This window comes from Nicotiana tabacum, chromosome 22, assembly GCF_000715075.1.
Source record: "Nicotiana tabacum cultivar K326 chromosome 22, ASM71507v2, whole genome shotgun sequence".
Taxonomy (NCBI): Eukaryota; Viridiplantae; Streptophyta; class Magnoliopsida; order Solanales; family Solanaceae; genus Nicotiana; species Nicotiana tabacum.
Genome location: NC_134101.1, coordinates 180,378,432 through 180,398,941, shown reverse-complemented (window position 1 = coordinate 180,398,941; position 20,510 = coordinate 180,378,432). Strand labels below are relative to the sequence as shown.

Genomic DNA, 20,510 nt, shown 5'->3' with positions numbered 1-20,510 from the left:
GAAAAATTAACGTGTATCGTTACGTAAGATGAATAAGAAATGTATACTACATTCTTAGGAAAAATTGTACTTTTAATCCCTCAGTTATTTGTAAGTATATATATTCTAGTTCTAGTTGGGAAATAAAAGAAGATGCGCTTTGAATAAGGGTGCACGGTACACCTCATACTAGAGCTATAAATTACGGTGAAAGTTGAAAGACCATATTCATTTTAGAACTTTGATAGTCTCTCTTTAGAAGATGATAACATATACTTTCGAAGAACTAGACGCTAAAAAAATCAAGAAATTCAATATGTTGAAAAGTGAAGAGAATGTCCATGAACCTCATCTTCCTAAATAGGAGAAGAAGTACCTCTACCCATAATTGGGAACAGTTCTTGTGCAATGGAATTGGTGCATAGGGTGGAGGATGAATACTATCTTGGAGAAGGATGGGAGGAATATACTGATAAACACAAATTGTTAACTTTACTTCTTGAAAAGGTAACAGTGCACCATGATCATCATCAGCTGAATCAAACTAAAAGTAGAACTATATATAGTCAACTCCAACCGATATGAAATTACATACCAGAGACGTAGCATTAAACAGAGAGGGCCAGCTGCTGGTGATGGTAATAACTGTTGCGGAAGCCAAATGTATATAGTGTGAATAAGTCACAACTACTATACCAAAAATTATGACAGCCACCAAATAATAAATAAGACAATAAAGCAACAATAAAGGGAACACCAGAATTTACGAGGTTCGGCTAATTTTGCCTACTCCTCGGACACAACCAATATTTTATTTCACTCCAAAAATACAAGTGAAATAATACTAAAGAGAGAAGATACAAATGCCTTAAACAGATGAGAAGGCAAATGAGAGGTGTGTTTCAATTCTAAACATTAGGCCTTCTTTTATAGGGGAAAAATCCCTTCCAAACTTAACTCCCAACCAATGTGGGACTTTGGCATTTTGCCAAACTTCAACAAATCTCCACCTTGGCAAAATTCCACATTTTCAATTCTCTCTCAATAACAAATTTTGGTTGTGTCTTCATCTTCAATCTTCAGTATTCAACAATGTTGATCAAATCCAAACAATGTTGAAACTTGACCGCAGTCACCACCTTTGTCAGCATATCAGCAGGATTCTCTGTAGTATGAATTTTCTTCACCGTGACTCCACCTTCTTCTATGATTTCTCGTACGAAATGATACCGAACATCAATGTGCTTCGTCCTTGCATGATAAACTTGGTTCTTCGCTAATTGAATAGCACTTTGACTATCACAAAAAATTGTGATACCTTTTTGTTCAACACCAAGCTCCTTTAGCAATCCTTGAAGCCAAATTGCCTCTTTCACAGCATCTGTAATAGCCATGTACTCTGCCTCTGTTGTAGACAAAGCAACTGTTGACTGCAAAGTAGACTTCCAACTAACTGGTGCCTTTGCAAAAGTAAACACATAACCAGTAGTTGATCTTCGTTTGTCCATATCACCCGCAAAATCTGAGTCACAATATCCAACTACAGACTGATTGTCTTCCTGCTCAAAAACTAACCCGACATCTACAGTATTATGAATATACCGTAGAATCCACTTCACAGCTTGCCAATGCTCCTTCCCTGGATTGTGCATATATCTGCTAATAACTCCAACAGCTTGTGAAATGTCAGGCCTTGTGCAAACCATTGCATACATCAAGCTACCAACAACATTTGCGTATGGTACCTTTGACATATACTCTCGTTCAGCTTCATCCATTGGCGACATAGTAGTACTTAGCTTAAAATGGGAAGCAAGTGGAGTACTAACTGGCTTAGTCTTATCATCTATGCCAAAACGTTGAAGTACTCTCTTCAAATATTCCTTTTGAGATAAACAGAGTTTCTTTGAACGTCTATCTCTAATTATCTCCATGCCAAGAATTTTCTTTGCCTCACCCAAATCCTTCATCTCGAACTCCTTCTTCAGTTGAATCTTCAACTTATCAATTTCTTCCGAATTCTTGGAAGCTATCAACATATCATCAACATATAGGAGAAGATATACAAAGGAACCATCTTTAAGCTTGTGTAAATACACACAATGATCGTATTTGCTTCTCTTGTACCCTTGCCGCAACATAAACTCGTCAAATCGCTTGTACCATTGTCTAGAAGATTGTTTCAATCCGTACAACGATTTTTCAAGTTTGCACACCATATTTTCTTTTCCAGCAACTTTGAATCCTTCTGGCTGAGTCATGTAGATTTCCTCCTCCAAGTTTCCATGTAAAAACGCAGTTTTTACATCCATCTGAACTAGTTCCAAATCCAATTGTGCTACCAAAGCCAACATAATTCTAATGGAGGAATGTTTTACAACTGGAGAAAACACTTCATTGTAATCAATTCCCTCTTTTTGAGCATATCCTTTGGCCACCAATCTTGCTTTGTAGCGAACATCTACTTGGTTAGGAAATCCTTCCTTCTTTGCAAATACCCATTTGCACCCAATTGCTTTCTTTCCCTTCGGGAGATTGGCCAATCTCCATGTATGATTCTGATGAAGGGACTATATTTCATCATTCATGGCAATCCTCCACTTATCTTCTTCTGAACTTTGGACAGCGTCTTTATAAGTAGTAGGAACATCATCAGCTACAATTGAGGTTGCACAAGCAACCGTCTCTATGAGACGAACAGGTTTCGTTATTGTTCTTTTTGGCCTGCTGGTTGCTATTGATTCAAGTTGTTGTTGAGATTCCTGAGTTGGAATCTCCTCTACTGGCTCTCCTTCCAGAGGGTAATCTTCATTTGTTTCCTCCTCTGCTTCTTGTGTAGGAAAAATAAATTTTCCCTCAAACTCCACCTGCTTAGAAGCACCTTCATTTTGTTTGGTATCTTTTGTTACCTTATTTACCATAGCAAATTCATCAAAGGTAACATCTCTGCTGAATATTACTTTCTTTGTCATAGGGCACCATAAGCGATATCCTTTGACTCCAGAAGTAATTCCCATAAAAATAGCCTTCTTTGCCCTTGGATCCAATTTTGACTCCGTCACATGATAATATGCAGTTGAGCCAAACACGTGCAAAGAGTTATAATCTACAGCAGGTTTTCCGTACCATTTTTCAAATGGTGTTTTGCCATCAATAGCAGCAGATGGTAGACGATTAATGAGGTGACATGCATATGTAATTGCCTCAGCCCAAAATTCTTTGCCCAAACCAGCATTGGACAACATACACCGTACCTTCTCCAGCAAGGTCCGGTTCATACGTTCTGCCACTCCATTCTGTTGTGGTGTATGTCTAACAGTGAAGTGTCGGACGATGCCATCATTTTCACAGACCTTATTGAAATGATCATTTTTGTATTCACCTCCATTGTCTGTGCGAATACACTTGATCCTCCTGCCTGTTTGATTCTCCACCATCGTTTTCCATTTGAGAAAAATTCCCAGCACTTCATCTTTGTTTTTCATTGTATACACCCACACTCTTCGAGAAAAATCATCAACAAAGGTTACAAAATAGTGCTTCCCACCCAATGAAGGTGTTTTGGAAGGACCCCAAACATCAGAGTGTACATAATCCAAAATGTCTTTAGTATTATGGATCGCTGTACCAAATTTAACCCTTGTCTGTTTCCCTTTGACACAATGCTCACAAAACTCCAAGTTGCAAGCCTTTACTCCTTTTAACAATCCTTGATCTGATAGAGTTTTCAAGGATTTTCCTCCAGCATGTCCCAAGCGCATGTGCCATAGCTTGGTTGCTTCTGCCTCTTTGTCGTCACTGGATGTCACTGTCGCTGTCCCAATAACTGTACTGCCACGATAGCGGTACATATTATTATTCTTCCGATTAGCCTTCATTACCACTAGTGCACCGGAGCATACTCTCATCACTCCATTTTCTGCAATGATTTTGAACCCTTTTGATTCTAGGGCTCCCACAGAGATGAGATTCTTCTTCAAATCCGGTACATATCGAACATCTATCAATGTTCTGATCATTCCATCATGGTTCCTTAATCGTATTGAACCAATGCCATATGAGGTAAGAGGGCTGTTATCCGCTGTGTGGACGACTCCATATTCTCCTTCTTGAAATTCCACGAACCAGTCCCTGTTGGGACACATATGATAGCTACAAGCCGAGTCCATCAACCATATGTCTGAAGATGTTGATGACTCTGTTGTAACTAATGAGAAGTCTGAATCATCACAATCAGCTACATTTGAATCCATAATGGCCTTTCCATTGTTATGTTTGGCCTTATTCTTCAACTTCGGACAGTCTTTCTTCCAGTGCCCTTTTTCTCGACAAAAGGCACATTCATCTTTGCTGGGTCTGGATCTTGACTTGGATCTTCCCTTCTTTGTCCTCGTTTGATTTTGAGGACGACCCCTCACAAATAGTGCTTCTCCTTCTCTGCCCTTCTGTTTTTCTCGCTTTCTTTGTTCATAGCTGTACAAAGCCGAACAAACTTCTCTGAGAGAAACTTCGTCATTTCCATGGAGTAGAGTAGTTTCAAGGTGCTCGTACTCATCAGGAAGTGACGCCAACAACATTAAGGCCAAGTCACCATCATCATAAGTTGTATCCATATTTTGCAAATCTGTGACCAACTTATTGAAACTGGTGATATGTTCATTCATCGTGGTACCAGGAACATAGGTGAAATGAAACAGTCTCTTCTTCATGTACAATTTATTTTGACTGTTTTTCTTCAAAAATTTATCCTCCAGTGCTTTCCATAATTTACTTGCAGAAGTTTCCTTTGTGTATGGATATTTCTGCTCTCTAGCAAGGTAGGATCGAATGGTACCGCAAGCAACACGGTTGATAATTCTCCAATCTTCTTCTCCAATAACATCTGGTTTCTTTTCTTCAATGGCCAGATCTAGCCCTTGTTGAAAAAGAACATCTAGAACCTCGCCTTGCCACATCCCAAAATGTCCGGACCCGTCAAAAATTTCTACCGCAAATTTCGCATTTGACACAATTCTTGTCATAAGCGAAGATGTCAATGATGACGTATTGTTGACACTTGATGTAGATTCTTCTTGTTTATTGTCCCCCATATTTGACACAAATATTATTTAATAGCTGACGACACAAATCAAGATTATTTCCTTTCTGATGTAGAAGATCAGACTAAGCTGCAACTACAGAGCATACTCAGACAGAACCTTGACTCAGTTACCAAGATAAATCTTTTCTGATGTGGAAGATCAGACTATGCTGCAACCACAGAGCATACTTAGACAGTACCTTGGCTCTGATACCAATTGTTGCGGAAGCCAAATGTATATAGTGTGAATAAGTCACAACTACTATACCAAAAATTATGACAGCCACCAAATAATAAATAAGACAATAAAGCAACAATAAATGGAACACCAGAATTTACGAGGTTCGGCTAATTTTGCCTACTCCTCGGACACAACCAATATTTTATTTCACTCCAAAAATACAAGTGAAATAATACTAAAGAGAGAAGATACAAATGCCTTAAACAGATGAGAAGGCAAATGAGAGGTGTGTTTCAATTCTAAACATTAGGCCTTCTTTTATAGGGGAAAAATCCCTTCCAAACTTAACTCCCAACCAATGTGGGACTTTGGCATTTTGCCAAACTTCAACAATAACAGCAAGGATAATTAAAGGTAAAGATGTAGCTGTGAGTCAGAATTTGGAGCTGATGATCCTTTCTGGTTGGCCGGTGGCACCAATTTCTTCATTCCATAGCAGTAATACATTCAATGTTGTAAATAGCCATTACACCAAAATATAGGGACTTTATCAGTAAGGAGATCCATACATTTTGAGTCTTAAAACTCTCACACTACTCTGTAGATATTCATGGTTGCTCATCTGTGTTAGCAATCTAATAGGTCATGTATAGTTTGCCCATGCATTGCAAAAATTGTTCAATTTTTTTTCTTGAATTAAGATGCAATTGATATGTCTGCAGCTATGCTTATTTATAGTAGTTCAAACCAATTGCAACTGTAGTTTGTAGAAAATCATGGTTTCCTACACAATAATCTGCTGTATCAATCTGAGTGCCCTCCAACTTTAATGCAAATCCTGCCCCCTCCCTCCTCTTTGGAGATGGATAGATAATATTTACACTAAATCTATTATTTCAAAGTTTTGCTGTATCAATCTATTGTAGTTTGAGTAACAACTATCCAAACAAGCTGTTTAGATCTTCAGTCGTAAACACAAATGGGATAAAGAGCCAATGACACAAAACATCAAGTACATAACTATTTATTAGCCAATGACAATCAAGTTATTTCGCAAAAGGAGTAAATGAGAGATCGAGCCAAGTGAAAAAACTATACTCCTATATTGATGAGTGAGTCATTTATGAAATTCTAACATCAAAATTCACATATATTTGTTTTATGCTATACTGAGAGACATCCATTGACAACCAACAAACTTGATACATGTAAGCACAATAAGGTTGTCTATGAGTATGAAACAATATAAGGTGAACTGAAATCTATTTTCATACCACTATATATTCTGTTTATCTATCAAATTCAAATACTAATGGATGAATGGATTATTTCTAGCTAGCTACTGTCTATTACAAATATCACATAAGAGACTAGCTTACTCCTCATCACCACTGTCATCATCTTCTTGCTCTGTTACAGTATTTTCAGGGCCTCTCTCAATTGTGATTTCATACGCAACTTCAGCTTTGCCTATATCTTTAGTTTCAATTTGCTGATCTTTACAGATGGTGTCCCAATCGTGATCCCCAATCTGATTCACTGCAGCAAAACCCACTACTTCTTTTACTTGCTCCTTGCTAATTGTTATCTTCTCAATAATGATGGTGTCTGAATCTTTCAATTCATATTTTTCCACATAGTTATACCATTCTCCTCTGAGATAGTATTTTTTGCTTTTAAGCACAAATAACATGTCCCACTTTCCCCCCTCATGATCAACTAAAGTTAGTGGTTTTCCTTCATCACCGTCAGCAGGTGCAGAAATATGAACGAGGATATTGTCTGTGACTAGTTTCAGTGGGAGTTTTAAGCCACCGCCAAAGCTACGGTTAAGATCATATTTTGTTAGTCTCTTGGAAAAAAACTTTTCTCTTTTTGTAGATGTAATCATTTGGCCTCTGCACATACATATATATACAACAGCAAATCAATACTTATAAGATATAATACTTCAAGAATCACAGTCGGATATGATCAAACAAGAAAATATAATATATACCCAGATTTGGCGGTGAGTTGCAGAGTATGGTCCTCAATCCTTTCTTCATTGGTGATGATTGGTTCCTCATTCCTGACTTTCTCCAATATTGCTTCGTGAACTAAATCTCTAGGGTCCACTGTAGCATCAGATACATTCTTGATCACTGCAATTAACAAAAACCATGTGAACTAACTCGCATACTTTCTTACCATGCACCATTATTCATATAAAGAACGAAACAGGGGTTTTTAAATTGGAAAATTAACAATAATCAGAAACGGAGTGACGTACTTAGATTGCAGTCATTGATTTGGAAAGAACCAGCAGTTCTTAACTTCTTAGTAATGGGATGATCTTCTTGATCATCATCAGACAAGTAGTGAAAGATAGCCTTTGTTACTGTGGGCGCCATTGTTGCATCTCTTTCTCTATCATCAACTTCTTGCGTTTGAGCTTCTTTATCCCTTTGTTGATTAGACATTTTGAACTTCTTGATTCTTTCTTCTACTAAATTCACAGAGAGAGAGAGAGAGGGGAGATTTACAACTTACCACCACTATTTATAAGCAAGATAGCCAGCCGCGCGCGTTATCTCGAAGTGCCTCGTGTGATAACTAACTTTTGAACTTTTATTAGTTTTGGCTTTTCTTTTTTATTGGAGTATTTTTTTAAAATGATAATCAACTGGGTTAGTTTTTTTTTTGGTGGAAACAGTTACAAGGTTTTCGATTTATCTTCACAGTAATTACGTGATATTTATAGCATTTCTAGCACAATGTAAATATTAAATATTATTCTCCTTGTCCCAATTTATATGATATATTTTCTTTTTTACTTGTCCATAATAAATTACTATCTTTTTATATTTAAAATTAATTTAAAATTTAAAATTCTGCTTTTATCCTTAATGAGATGATATATAGTCACACCAACTTTTCAGGATTGCTTTATACCACAAATTTTTAAAAAATTATTATTATTTTTTTAATTTTGTATCTAGTTAAAATATGCTACATAAATTAAGAGGGAGGGAATACTATCTAGTGAGATTGTATAACCCAATGTATAGGGAGAACACATTGCATGTGCAGCATCAAGAACCGGAGGTGGGGGATGAGGGGTGTGCTTTCAACCAAATTTACATTTGCTAGTATTATGCTATATATATATATAACGGGTAGAAGACCATCAAAGGATGTGATGCAGTGAATAGGCCTGCTCCTCCCTTAACCAGAAGTCTCGAGTTCGAGCCCTGGGTATGAAAAAATCCTTGGTAGGGAGTGCTACCCCCCGAATGGGGCCTTATCCGGCGCGAATCCAGATAAAGTCGGGCTACAATACGGATATCGGACACCGGATGGAAAACGAAAAAATAGTTAGAAGTAATAAAGACTTACCAACTTGTTGCCACTAATTGTAACATTTTGGGATCCTTTTATACATTTGAGGTCTTAATTTAGCTCAATCACACGAAATTTCATTTTTCATCCAGGGTAAAAATATTTGACTAGCTTAAATATTTTGAAAAATATTTTTCTCATGAACCCATTTTTTTTCATGTTTTCCCAAATATTTTTCAAAATGCTTTTTCAATCTTCCCCATCTGATTCCCCATCCCCACACGCCAGCCACTCCACCCCTATCCCACTCACACATGCCCTACCCACTCCCACCCGCCACACACCCACGCCATCCTACCCCCAACCCCGACCTTAAATAAAAATATTATTAAGAGTACTTTCTTTTCATGTTATAGATAGAATATTTTTTTATTCATTTCAGCAAAATGAGTATTTTTATCATGATGTAAAAAAGGTATTTCCGTTCATTTTAACAAAAAAATACTTTCTTTTCATTAGTAGATTTTTTTTTCTTTCATTTCAATAAAACGGGTACTTTCTTTTTTCAAACAAAAAGAGAGTTCTTTGGTTATGGAATACAAATTTCAACGTTGATTTTGCGTGAATAAGAGCCCGTTTGGACATTAAAAGAATTCACTTTTTTACAAAAAATTTCCACTTTTATTTTCGAAATCAGTGTTTGGCCATAAAATTTCCAATTTTCACTTGAAGATGAATTTTGAAATTTTCGAAAATTTGAAAAACTCCAAAAACTTGTTTTTCATTTTTTTTTTCACTCAGATCACTCACAGAAATTCGAAAACAACCCAAAATTATATTCATGTCCAAACACAACTCTAATTTTTAAATACCATTTTTACTTGAATTCTTTTATACTTTTTTTTTGTTTGGAATTTTACTATTTTTATGTCCAAACACCCACTAAGTAAAGCATCACATTAATTCATTTGAATGTGTGAATTTTTAAAAGATTAATTAAATTTTTGAAGAAAATAGAGTCTCGTTGAGTATTTGTGGTGGGGTGGGGGCACAGGAAACATGGGGATTTGAGGGAAACACTAGAAAATCTTTTCCATAAAAAGTTTTTCACTCACCAACCAAACAAGTGTTAGGATTGAAATAATCAGGTGTCATGCAAAATCTAACAAAGTAAACCTTGAACGATGATAAGTCCGACAACAAAAGAGAAATACCAAAAGAGACACAAACATTTAATGTGGTTCGGTCAATTGACCTATGTCCACGATGGAGATGAGCAATCCACTATATAAAAGAGAGTACAAAATATCGAGAGAACAACTTCGCGAAGAGGCAAACACAAGTGACACACTAACACTTGTTCCGTAAAGTTCTCCCCCTAAACACGACTCTCAAATCCCATATGGCTACATTATGGATGCTACTAAATGAGAAGAACGGATCTTCAATTTATAGAACTCCAAACCTTTTCCTACAAGAAAAAGGACTAGCCAAATATGGAAGAATTATATTTTTCTTATAGGAAAGGAAAAACCCAATTATGGTAAATATGTCATCCTTTCCTTCACGAGATAGGAAAACCAATTATGGTAAGAAAATCTGGATAAACACCTAATAATTCTCCCTTTTGGCCTGAATTTTCTAACAAAATAAACTTGATCCATCTTCTTCCCATAGCCTTCAACAGGATCGCATATCCAAATCTCCACCACAAAGTTTTTCTCAACGTGCGTAGCATACCGGTCAGATTTCTCAGATAAAAATTACGATTATCATCAAATATGTTGCGGCTAGAACTGAACCTGCCAAGATGAACCTGTCTTGAACCTCACTCTGATACCACTTGTTAGGATCGAAATAATTAGGTGTCACGCAGAATCTAGTAAAGCAAACCTTGAACGACGATAAGTCCAACATAAAAGAGACACAAACATTTAACGTGATTCGTTCAATTGACCTATGTCCACAGATGTAGATGAGCAATCCACTATATAAAAAGAGTACAAAATATCGAGAGAACAATCTCACGAAGAGGAAAATACAAGTGACACACTAACACTTGTTCCGTAAAGTTCTCCCCCTAAACACGACTCAAACCCCATATGGCTACATTGTGGATGCTACTGAATGAGAAAGACAGATCTTCAATTTATAAAACTCCAAACCTTTTCCTACAAGAAAAGGGACTAGCCAAATATTGAAGAATTATATTTTTCTTCTAGGAAAAGAAAAACCCAATTATGGTAAATATGTCATCCTTTCCTTCATGAGATAGGAAAACCAATTATGGTAAGAAAATCTAGATAAACACCTAACAATTCTCCTTCTTGGCCTGAATTTTCTGACAAAATAAACTTGATCCACCTTCTTCCCATAGCCTTCAATAGGATCACATCTCCACCACAAAGTTTTTCTCAACGTGCGTAGCATACCGGTCAAATTTCTCAGACAAAAATTATGATTATCGTCAAATATGTTGCGGCTAGAACTGAACCCGCCAAGATGAACCTGTATTGAACCTTACTCTGATACCACTTGTTAAGATTGAAATAATTAGGTGTCATGCGGAATCTAGTAAAGCAAACCTTGAACGACGATAAGTCCAACATAAAAGAGACACAAACATTTAACGTGATTCGTTCAATTGACCTATGTCCACAGATGGAGATGAGCAATCCACTATATAAAAAAGAGTACAAAATATTGAGAGAACAATCTCACGAAGAGGCAAACACAAGTGATAGACTAACACTTATTCCGTAAAGTCCTCCCCCTAAACACGACTCTCAAACCCTATATGACTACATTGTGGATGCTATTGAATGAGAAGGACGGATCTTCAATTTATAGAACTTCAAACCTTTTCCTACAAGAAAAGGGACTAGCCAAATATGAAAGAATTATATTTTCCGTCTAGGAAAAGAAAAATCCAATTATGGTAAAATATGTTGTCCTTTCCTTCATGAGATGGAAAAACCAATTATGATAAGAAAATCTGGACAAACACCTAACAACAAGGGGGAATAAGTGATAAAATCACTATTTTCCAAAAAAAACCTTTTCCTTTATACCAAACACACCCTTAATTGCTCATGTTTCGGTATCTTTCTCTTTTTCTTCTTGGCGGAAGCAGGTGTAAGAAATACAAGGTCTAACTTGAAGAAAATGGACAGATCATACACTGAAGAAGACTGGATCCCAATTCGAGGTGGTACAGTAGAGAATTATTAAGCAAGTGTTGATATGTAATTTGTTATATTGAAGTGAAAAATAATCAAGAGACTTCAAAAGTACATAATTTAGGACTATTTGGAGGGCTCTGTGTGAAGGAATTAGCTAACTGCCTAACTGTGCACTAACGACCTAATCCGTCTTAGCTATATTAGTTAGTGAATTGTAATTAGTTATTAGTTAATTATGTTGGTAGTGGAGGTTAGTTAGATAGCTGGCACCAGCTAGCAACTTGTATATATATAGGTGTAGCTAGCTCATTTGTACTATTGTTCCATTGATAATGAACAAAAAATTTCCCCAAATTTTGCATGCATTTTCCTTCTCTCATCTATGATTGCCCTACTTCAATGTCGGTCAGAATCTTAGCGAGTTTCTTCATGGTATCAGAGCGAGGCTTTGCCAGTAAGGTCTAAGGATTGTTCTTCGCGGATTGAAGACGAACGAGAGATTCATTGTCAATTCTGTAAGAAAACGATTTATGATCTGGATTGTAGCGAGCTCTATATTCAATTGATAAACTCTGTTTTTGATTAGTGATTCTTCATCTCATCTACAAGTTCACTGAATTTGCTACTGTATAACCATGGCGATTGAGGATGCATCTGATTCAGGAAGCTCTATTCCAGCTCCGGTGGTGATTGATCATAATCACCCCTTGTATCTCTATCCTTCTGATGCCCCTAGGTCCTTATTAGTTAGTATTCAGCTCATAGGGATGGAAAATTACACTTTGTGGGATCGAGCAATGAGAGTTGCACTCCTAGGAAGAAATAAGCTAGCTTTTATTGATGGTACAATCACTAGGGATACTTTTAGACCAGCTTTAGGACATCAGTGGGATCGATGTAGTGCAATAGTAGTCTCGTGGCTTACTGAAAATGTGAGCAAAGAATCGCTAAGTGGAATTTTGTTTCGCTCTAATGCACTCTTGGTTTGGAAGGAATTACAGGAGAGGTTCAATAAAGTTAATGGATCACGTTTGTATTCTCTTCACAAGGAGATCTTTACTTTGACACAAGGAACATTATCTGTGTCAGTGTATTATTCGAGGTTAAAGGCTTTATGGGATGAGTATGATTCGAAGATGCCACCTCCTTCATGTGACTGCAAGAAATCAAAGGATTTTGCAGTGCATTTGCAGTATCAACGCCTATTACAGCTTTTAATAGGACTAAATGAAGGTTATAGTTAGGAAATGAGTCAAAAGATTAATATGAACCAAGCGTATGCCTTGATTGTCCAGGATGAGAGTCAAAAACTTGTGGTAGGAAGTAACTATGTTACAGCTGAAACAATGGAATCATCTGCACTATTCACAGCCAGAAATAATGCGCCTAAGCAGAAGAGAAGCGGTATAGAATGTGACTATTGTCATGGAAAGGGTCACACAAGAGATGGATGTTTCAAGCTGATGCATTATAGCTACTGCAACAAGAAGGGTCATCTTAGGGAAAATTGTTACAAGCTGATTGGTATCCTGCAAGTTTTAAGTCCAAGGCCAGAGCTAATGTGGTGGATGGACATTCTATGCAGTCTGAGACTAGTGCAACCAATCAAGGAAACATCAATTCTACTAACACTGCTGCTCCAATGATCACACAGGAACAATACAATATGCTGCTCAACATGCTCATCAAGGCTTCCACATCTGAAATAAGTGCAAATCTGGAAGATAAGTATTTTCTTGTTAGAGATAATGCAATATATTGGATAATGGACACATGAGCTATAAATCACATGACAGGGAATAGACGTTTGTTATTGGATGATGGTAAAGTAGGAAGTGATGGAAATGTGCAAATGCACACAGGAGAGTCTGCTAAAATAACCAAGATAGGAAACAGTCCTTTGGGAGGAGGTGATACCCTTAAGGATATGCTTTGTGTACCAAGTTTTAAGTTCAATCTATTGTCAGTGTCTAAATTGACCAAGGAACTAAATTGCTGCGCAATGTTTTTTCCTAACACTTCATATTTCAGGATCTTTGCACTGGGAAAGTGAAGGCAATTGGTAGTAGAGAAGATGATTTGAATATACTGAGAACACACCATAAGGAAGCTGGAATAAATGGAGCAAAGGCTATGACAGTCGAACAGATGAAAGAACCTGATATTTGGCACAAGAGATTAGGCCATGTGCCCATGGCAGTTATTAGAAAGATTTCTGGTTTTAAAAATAAAGATGCTTTTCAATTACAACATTGTGATGTGTGTCCATTGTCTAGACAAACAAGATTACCATTTCTGCCAGTACTAGTAGAGCAGATGAACCTTTTGATTTGATGCACATGGATGTATGTGGCCCTTATAAGGTCCCAACCTATAATGGAATGAATTACTTTTTGACATTAGTAGATGATCACACAAGATGGACATGAATTTTCTTAATGAGAGTGAAATCAGATGTATCTGAGTTACTTAAAACATTCATTGCAATGATCCTTAACCAATTTGAAAAAATGATTAAAGTGTTCAGGTCAGACAATGGAACTAAGTTTTTAACATGTCTTGCAAAGAATTGTTTACATGTCATGGGATTTTACATCAGTGTTCTTGTCCTTACACTCCTCAACAGAATGGAGAGTTGGAAAGGAAACATAGGCACATCCTAGAAATAGCAAGAGCAATTAGGTTCCAGTCTAATTTGCCAATTCGATTCTGGGGCACATGTGTTGAAGCAACAACATATATAATAAACAGGGTACCATCTACCATTTTGAAAGGTAGATCACCTTTTGAAGCATTGTACAGCAGGCCACCCTTTTTGGCTAGGTGATAGGCTGCCTTTGTTATGCAAATGTTTTGCTTAAACAAGACAAGTTTGGTCCAAGAGCAGTGAAATCAGTGTTACTAGTATATAGAGTTCATCAGAAAGGATACAAACTATTTGATCTGTCTAACAAATTGTGTTTTATTAGTAGAGATGTTATATTTCATGGGAGCATATTTCCTTTTCAGGATACCCATGAAGAGCAAAACTCTCAAAGTCCTCACATTACAAAATTGAGAAGGTTTTGTATGGTGGATGATTTAGATATTGCAAGTAGAAGCATTTTTCCTGATCAAGATGCTGCAGATTCTACTTCACAGCAGACTCCAGGTGCATCAGTAGATATTGATCAAGAAAACCATGATTCTCAGGGCCTCTATGAAGGTGTGACAGACTTAATTGAACACATAGAAGTAGTAAAAGAACATTAAACAATAACATTGATTGAAAGAAGATCAGGGAGAACAACTAAGCCACGTATTTAGCTTAAAGACTATGTGAGGACTGATAAGCACATGCTTGTTTATACCCAATCTCATATGTCATTAGTTATGACTCCTTGTCCTCCAAGTATCAAAGCTTCATCATCAAATTCTCTACAGAAGTTAAGCCTAAGAATTATGCAGAAGCAATCAAGGATGCCAGGTGGATAGAAGCAATGCAGATAGAGATCAAGGCATTGCAATACAACAATACATGGACATGATGCCTTTGCCACCAGGGAAAAAGGCTATTGGTTGTCGATGGGTATACAAGATTAAATACAAAGTTACATGTGAAGTGGAAAGGTTTAAGGCAAGGTTAGTTGTCAAAGGGTATAGTCAAAGAGAGGGACTGGATTATGAAGAAACATTCTCACCTGTTGTCAAGATGGTAACAATGAGGATTGTTATTTCATTGACAGCAACGAATAATTGGGACATTCATCAAATGGATGTCTACAATGCCTTTTTTTTAGGTGATTTAACTAAAGAAGTATATATGGAGCTACCTCAAAGATTTATTTGTGAGGGACAACATCAAGTTTATCGACTCCTCAAATCACTGTATGGGCTCAAGCAAGCTTCTCGACAGTGGAACATCAAGCTAACATCTGCATTTACAACTTTTGGGTTCTGTCAGAGTCACTCAGACTATTCCTTATTTACCACAAAAGTTCAAGGGAAAATAATGGTGGTCTTAGTTTATGTTGATGACCTACTAATCAAAGGAGATGATGCCATCTTAATACAAGAGACTAAGGAGTACTTACAACAAGTCTTTAAAATCAAGGACTTAGGGGAGCTGGAGTTTTTCTTAGTGATTGAATTTTCTAGAAGCAAAGAGGGAATTCTAATGCATCAAAGAAAATATGCATTAGAACTCATATCAGACATGGGACTCTCAGGTTCAAAGACAATAAGGGCACCTTTGGAGGTCAACAAGAAGCTTACAACATTGGAGTTTGACACTCAGTTTGGTATTGAAGATGATAAAGTTTTTGATGACCCTAGTACTTATCAAAGGTTAGTTAGGAAACTTCTCTATCTCACCATGACTAGACCAGATATTGCATTTGCAGTGCAATGCTTGAGTCAGTTCATGCATTGTCCTAAAACATCACATGTGGATGCTGCCATCAAGGTGATCGAGTATATCAAGCAGTCTCCAGACTTGGGGATAATAATGTCTGCAGATGTTTCATCTCAGCTTACAGCCTATTGTGCTGCAGATTGGGCATCTTGCCCAAACACTAGGAGATCAATTACTGGGTATTTGATCAAGTTTGGGAGCTCTTTGATCTCATGGAAGTCGAAGAAACAAACTACTATATCCAGAAGCTCAGCTGAAGCTGAGTATCGAAGTCTGGCATCAACAGTTGTAGAAATATTGTGGGTGACTGGTTTGATTAAGGAATTAGGGGTGCATATTCGGAAACCTATCTCTTTGCTATGTGACAGTAAGTCAGCGATTCAAATAGCTGCTAATCCAGTGTTTCATGAGCGCATAAAGCATATTGATATCAACTGTCATTTCATTCGCGAGAAGGTGCAACTTGGCCTCGTTCATCTATTACATATTCCCTCTTTAGAGCAACATGCAGATATTCTTACTAAGAGCTTGGGTGCAACTCAACATCATTATTTGCTGTCCAAGCTAGGCATGAAGAACATCTTCATAGCTCCTAGCTTGAGGGTGTGTGTGAAAGAATTAGCTAACTGCCTAACTGTGCACTAACGACCTAATATGTCTTAACTATATTAGTTAGTGAAGTGTAATTAGTTATTAGCTAATTATGTTGGTAGTGGAGGTTAGTTTAGACAGCTGGCACTATGTATGTATGTATGTATGTATGTATATATATATATATATGTGTGTGTGTGTGTGTGTGTGTGTGTGTGTGTAGCTAGCTCATTTGTACCAAGGTTTTAAAAGGCGGGGGCGTGAGGCGAGCTGTTTTACCTCTGACGAGGCGAGACGTAAGCCTTGGGACATGGGGCGTAAGTCCCACAGATCTTTAAATTTTATTAATTTCAAGAATTTGAAGATAGTATTAAATAAAAAATAATTATAAAAATTATATTAAGATCATAAAATTATAAAAAATAATATTTAAAATACTTATAAATAATAATTCAACTATGAATAATACAAAAAGTATGACATATATCATAATATGAAAATTAGCTGCAACGTCGTTACAACTCAAATATTTTCTTAAGGAGTAACAAATCTTGAAAGAATTCGATATTATAATTTGATATTTTTTTAAGATACTCCTTTATTTAATATGCTTTCTACTTGAAAGTGAATTTATATAAAAATATAATTCACAATTTAAATATGATTCTCTAGCATTATTTATTTTTTAGTTTCAATAAATTAATAAAGTGACAGATAATTCACCATAAAATACCATGATAACTAATTATTTATAAATAGTTAATAGCTAATACTGAGCTATTAAATTGAATAAGTATTGTATCTCGTAAACGTGAGAAAAATAATATTTAGGAAATAATTTTATACAAAAAATTATGGACTATTATATAATAAAGACTTAACAAAAGTTAATAAATAAATACTTTTTAAATGAAAGATTTATTTAAAATTTACTATCATAGTAGTCTTAGAGGATAACGTGCAATAATTTTTATTTTAATTAGGAATAGTCAACGATTTATTAAGAAAATTAGAGGATTTACAAGGTTAGTTACACACAATTGCATAAAGTTCTATTAGGCGAGCTCAGTACGCTGAGCGTTGGGCGTGTCCAGGGCGTAAGCCCCGACGGCCGAGGCGCGCGTAAGTCTCACGGAACTAAGTCCCACACATAAGTTCAGGGGCGTTTTACGAGTGCTCCGCCCCGGGACGAGCCCCGAACAAGTCCTAATTCTGCCTTGTAAAACAGAGATTTGTACTACTGTTCTATTGATAATGAACAAAAAATATCCCCAAATTTTGCATGCGTTTTCCTTCTCTCATCTATGCTTGCTCTGCTTCAATGTCGGTCAGAATCTTAGCGAGTTTCTTCACTCTGCCGTGCCAGAAGCTACCCAATGGACAAAACGAATACTCTCTTGTATATCTGTTACTCCTATTATTCATGGACTTGAAAATTAACAACTCCTTATATTTTATAGTAGTATATTATAATATTATTATTAAAAGATTAACCGCCAACTTTTTAAAGACATTTCAATTTATTTGTGAAACTTTCGCAAATAATTGTCATAAAGGAAAAATTCAAGACATGAATGAAACTGGAAAGTAAAGAAAAGTGGAACTAGAGCTAAAAATAACGGTGAAAGTTGAAAACCATATATATTTCCATTAGCTCCTCTGTTTTCATTTACGTCTCTCTTCAGAAGAACATAATTCATAGCGTACTTTCTAAAGCAAAAATTTCAAGAATTTCACTGTCTAAGATGGAAGACAATTCAGGGCTACTGGAGAAAGACAAGAATGACAACTTTCAATACATGGCGGCGAATGAAATCTGCGATAACTTTCAAGACATTCACCTCTCTGATAAATCGAGGAGTGCTTCTCTGAAAATCAAGTATGTTACTTAATCGTTTTCAATTTTCATCAGTTTTGAATAATTCCCCTTTTCTTTAAACCAGAACCAATCTAGTACTAATAGTAGTTAATTTCGATGATTGATTCCAAGAACGAAGTAGAAAATTACAATTCTTTTACGAAATGAATAAGGTGATCAAGAAAGTGATGAAATCAAATTGTAATTAAGAGTTATTTATGTATAATTCCGGTTGATGCTTCTTCTATTAATGGCAGATGTAACCCATTTGGAACTGCGTGGGTTTATAGAGATGAAAACAGGAAACTGTTTCTTGAAAAGCAATTAAGCGAAGATGACATTACTGGTCAGTTACAGATTCCCAGGAAACTGGCGCATTATTTACAGAGTCCAGAATTACAAAGCGCTGACCTTGACGAACAAGAATGCCAAGTCGAATTAGTACGCAACATGGAGGAAGATGAATAGAATGCGAAGTCGAATGGGAGAACTTCGTACAGGAACATCAGTTGAAACCTAAGGATTTGGTAGTAATTGAGATTTCAGATAACCAGCGTCTTCGAGTCGATTACATTTCCGACCATAGAGCCATTGACAATCATGTATTAGTCAGGCGCTTGTCTAGAGCTGAAGTCAAAGATCTCTATCTAAGGAAGTTGAGTGAAAATTATTCCTATTGTGGTACAGGATTAATTGAGATACAACCAGTTGTTGAGATGAAATTATGTTCTGAAAATGCTGATAGTGTAAAATTAATACTGCCAAAGAAAGAAGTAGAAGAGAATCTAAATGATCTTCCTCTTCCTGCAGTAGGAGGAGAAATACCTCTAACTTTGTTTGATCCAGTGGGAAACAATATAGTGGAGATGAAATTGGTGCATGGTAGCGAGGAGGATGGATACTATATTGGAGGAGGAGAATGGAAAGAATATGCTGTTAAACATAACTTGTTAACTTCTGACACCTTATTTCTTGACAAGGTAATTGTGCACAATGATGAACATGAGCTGAATAATCACTATGAAATCACTTACCAGAGAGGAAGCAGTAAAGAGAGGGAGAAATTAGACGCTGCTGCTGCTACTACTACTGTTGTAATTGGAGATAATAAAAAAGGTGATGATCAGTCAGAGTATGAAGGTGATCTTGAATCGTTCTGGTTGTGGCTAGTATGATATCAGAATCGAGTAAGCAGATGATATTCTTGATGATGAGGACTACGTGCACAAATTTGCATTACATACTCAGTAATAATACTTTCATCAAATAGTACTATTAGAATTGAAGTAATTCTTTTTTCATTACAGTTCGTATACAGAGTGGGTAGCTTATTGTTGTAGCTGGTAACGTCAGTTCCTTAGCTTGATGTTTCAATATTGACGAAGTCAGAAATTTTCTCAAGAGTGTTCAAATTTGAAATAAGTAAAAAATAATCTCACAAAGAATGTTCAATACATGTTATGTACCTCTAAAATATAATATTTTACCTATATAAATAGTATAGTATTCCAACAAAGAGTGGTCAGTTGACCACCTTAACCCAAGTGTGCCTTCGCCCTTGATACTCACAGACACAAAGTTTTGTGATAATAGTAGTAATATGGCTTGTACATCTTGCTCAGAGTTCTTTTTTTTTGCATGTCAACTCGTGTCAATCTGCTTCATAATTGGTCAAGACCCCAATGTATTAGCCAAAATGTTGTTACAGTACAATTTTTTTATTACTATATCCTATACCTTTCTCACCCTAGAACTAGTTTTGTTGCGTTACTCCTATTATGGTAAAATAATCAGAAGGAATTGGAGGATAGAAAAGTTTTTGAGGATTTTAACTATATAGGGTAACCAAACGATCTCTTAAGAGTAAAACACCAGTGCATGGAAAATGACTTTAAATTGGTGTACAATCTCACATGGCATATGAT

The 20,510-nt window shown here is 36.3% G+C and overlaps 1 protein-coding gene across 1 annotated transcript; it reads left to right on the top strand.

Moving 5' to 3' along the window:
• Window positions 1-12,378: 12,378 nt before the first annotated feature.
• On the top strand, window positions 12,379-12,987 carry LOC107765930 (uncharacterized). The gene has a single exon (XM_075243268.1). The coding sequence runs from the start codon at window positions 12,379-12,381 to the stop codon at window positions 12,985-12,987; it is 609 nt and encodes a 202-aa protein (XP_075099369.1).
• The last annotated feature ends 7,523 nt before the right edge of the window (window positions 12,988-20,510 follow it).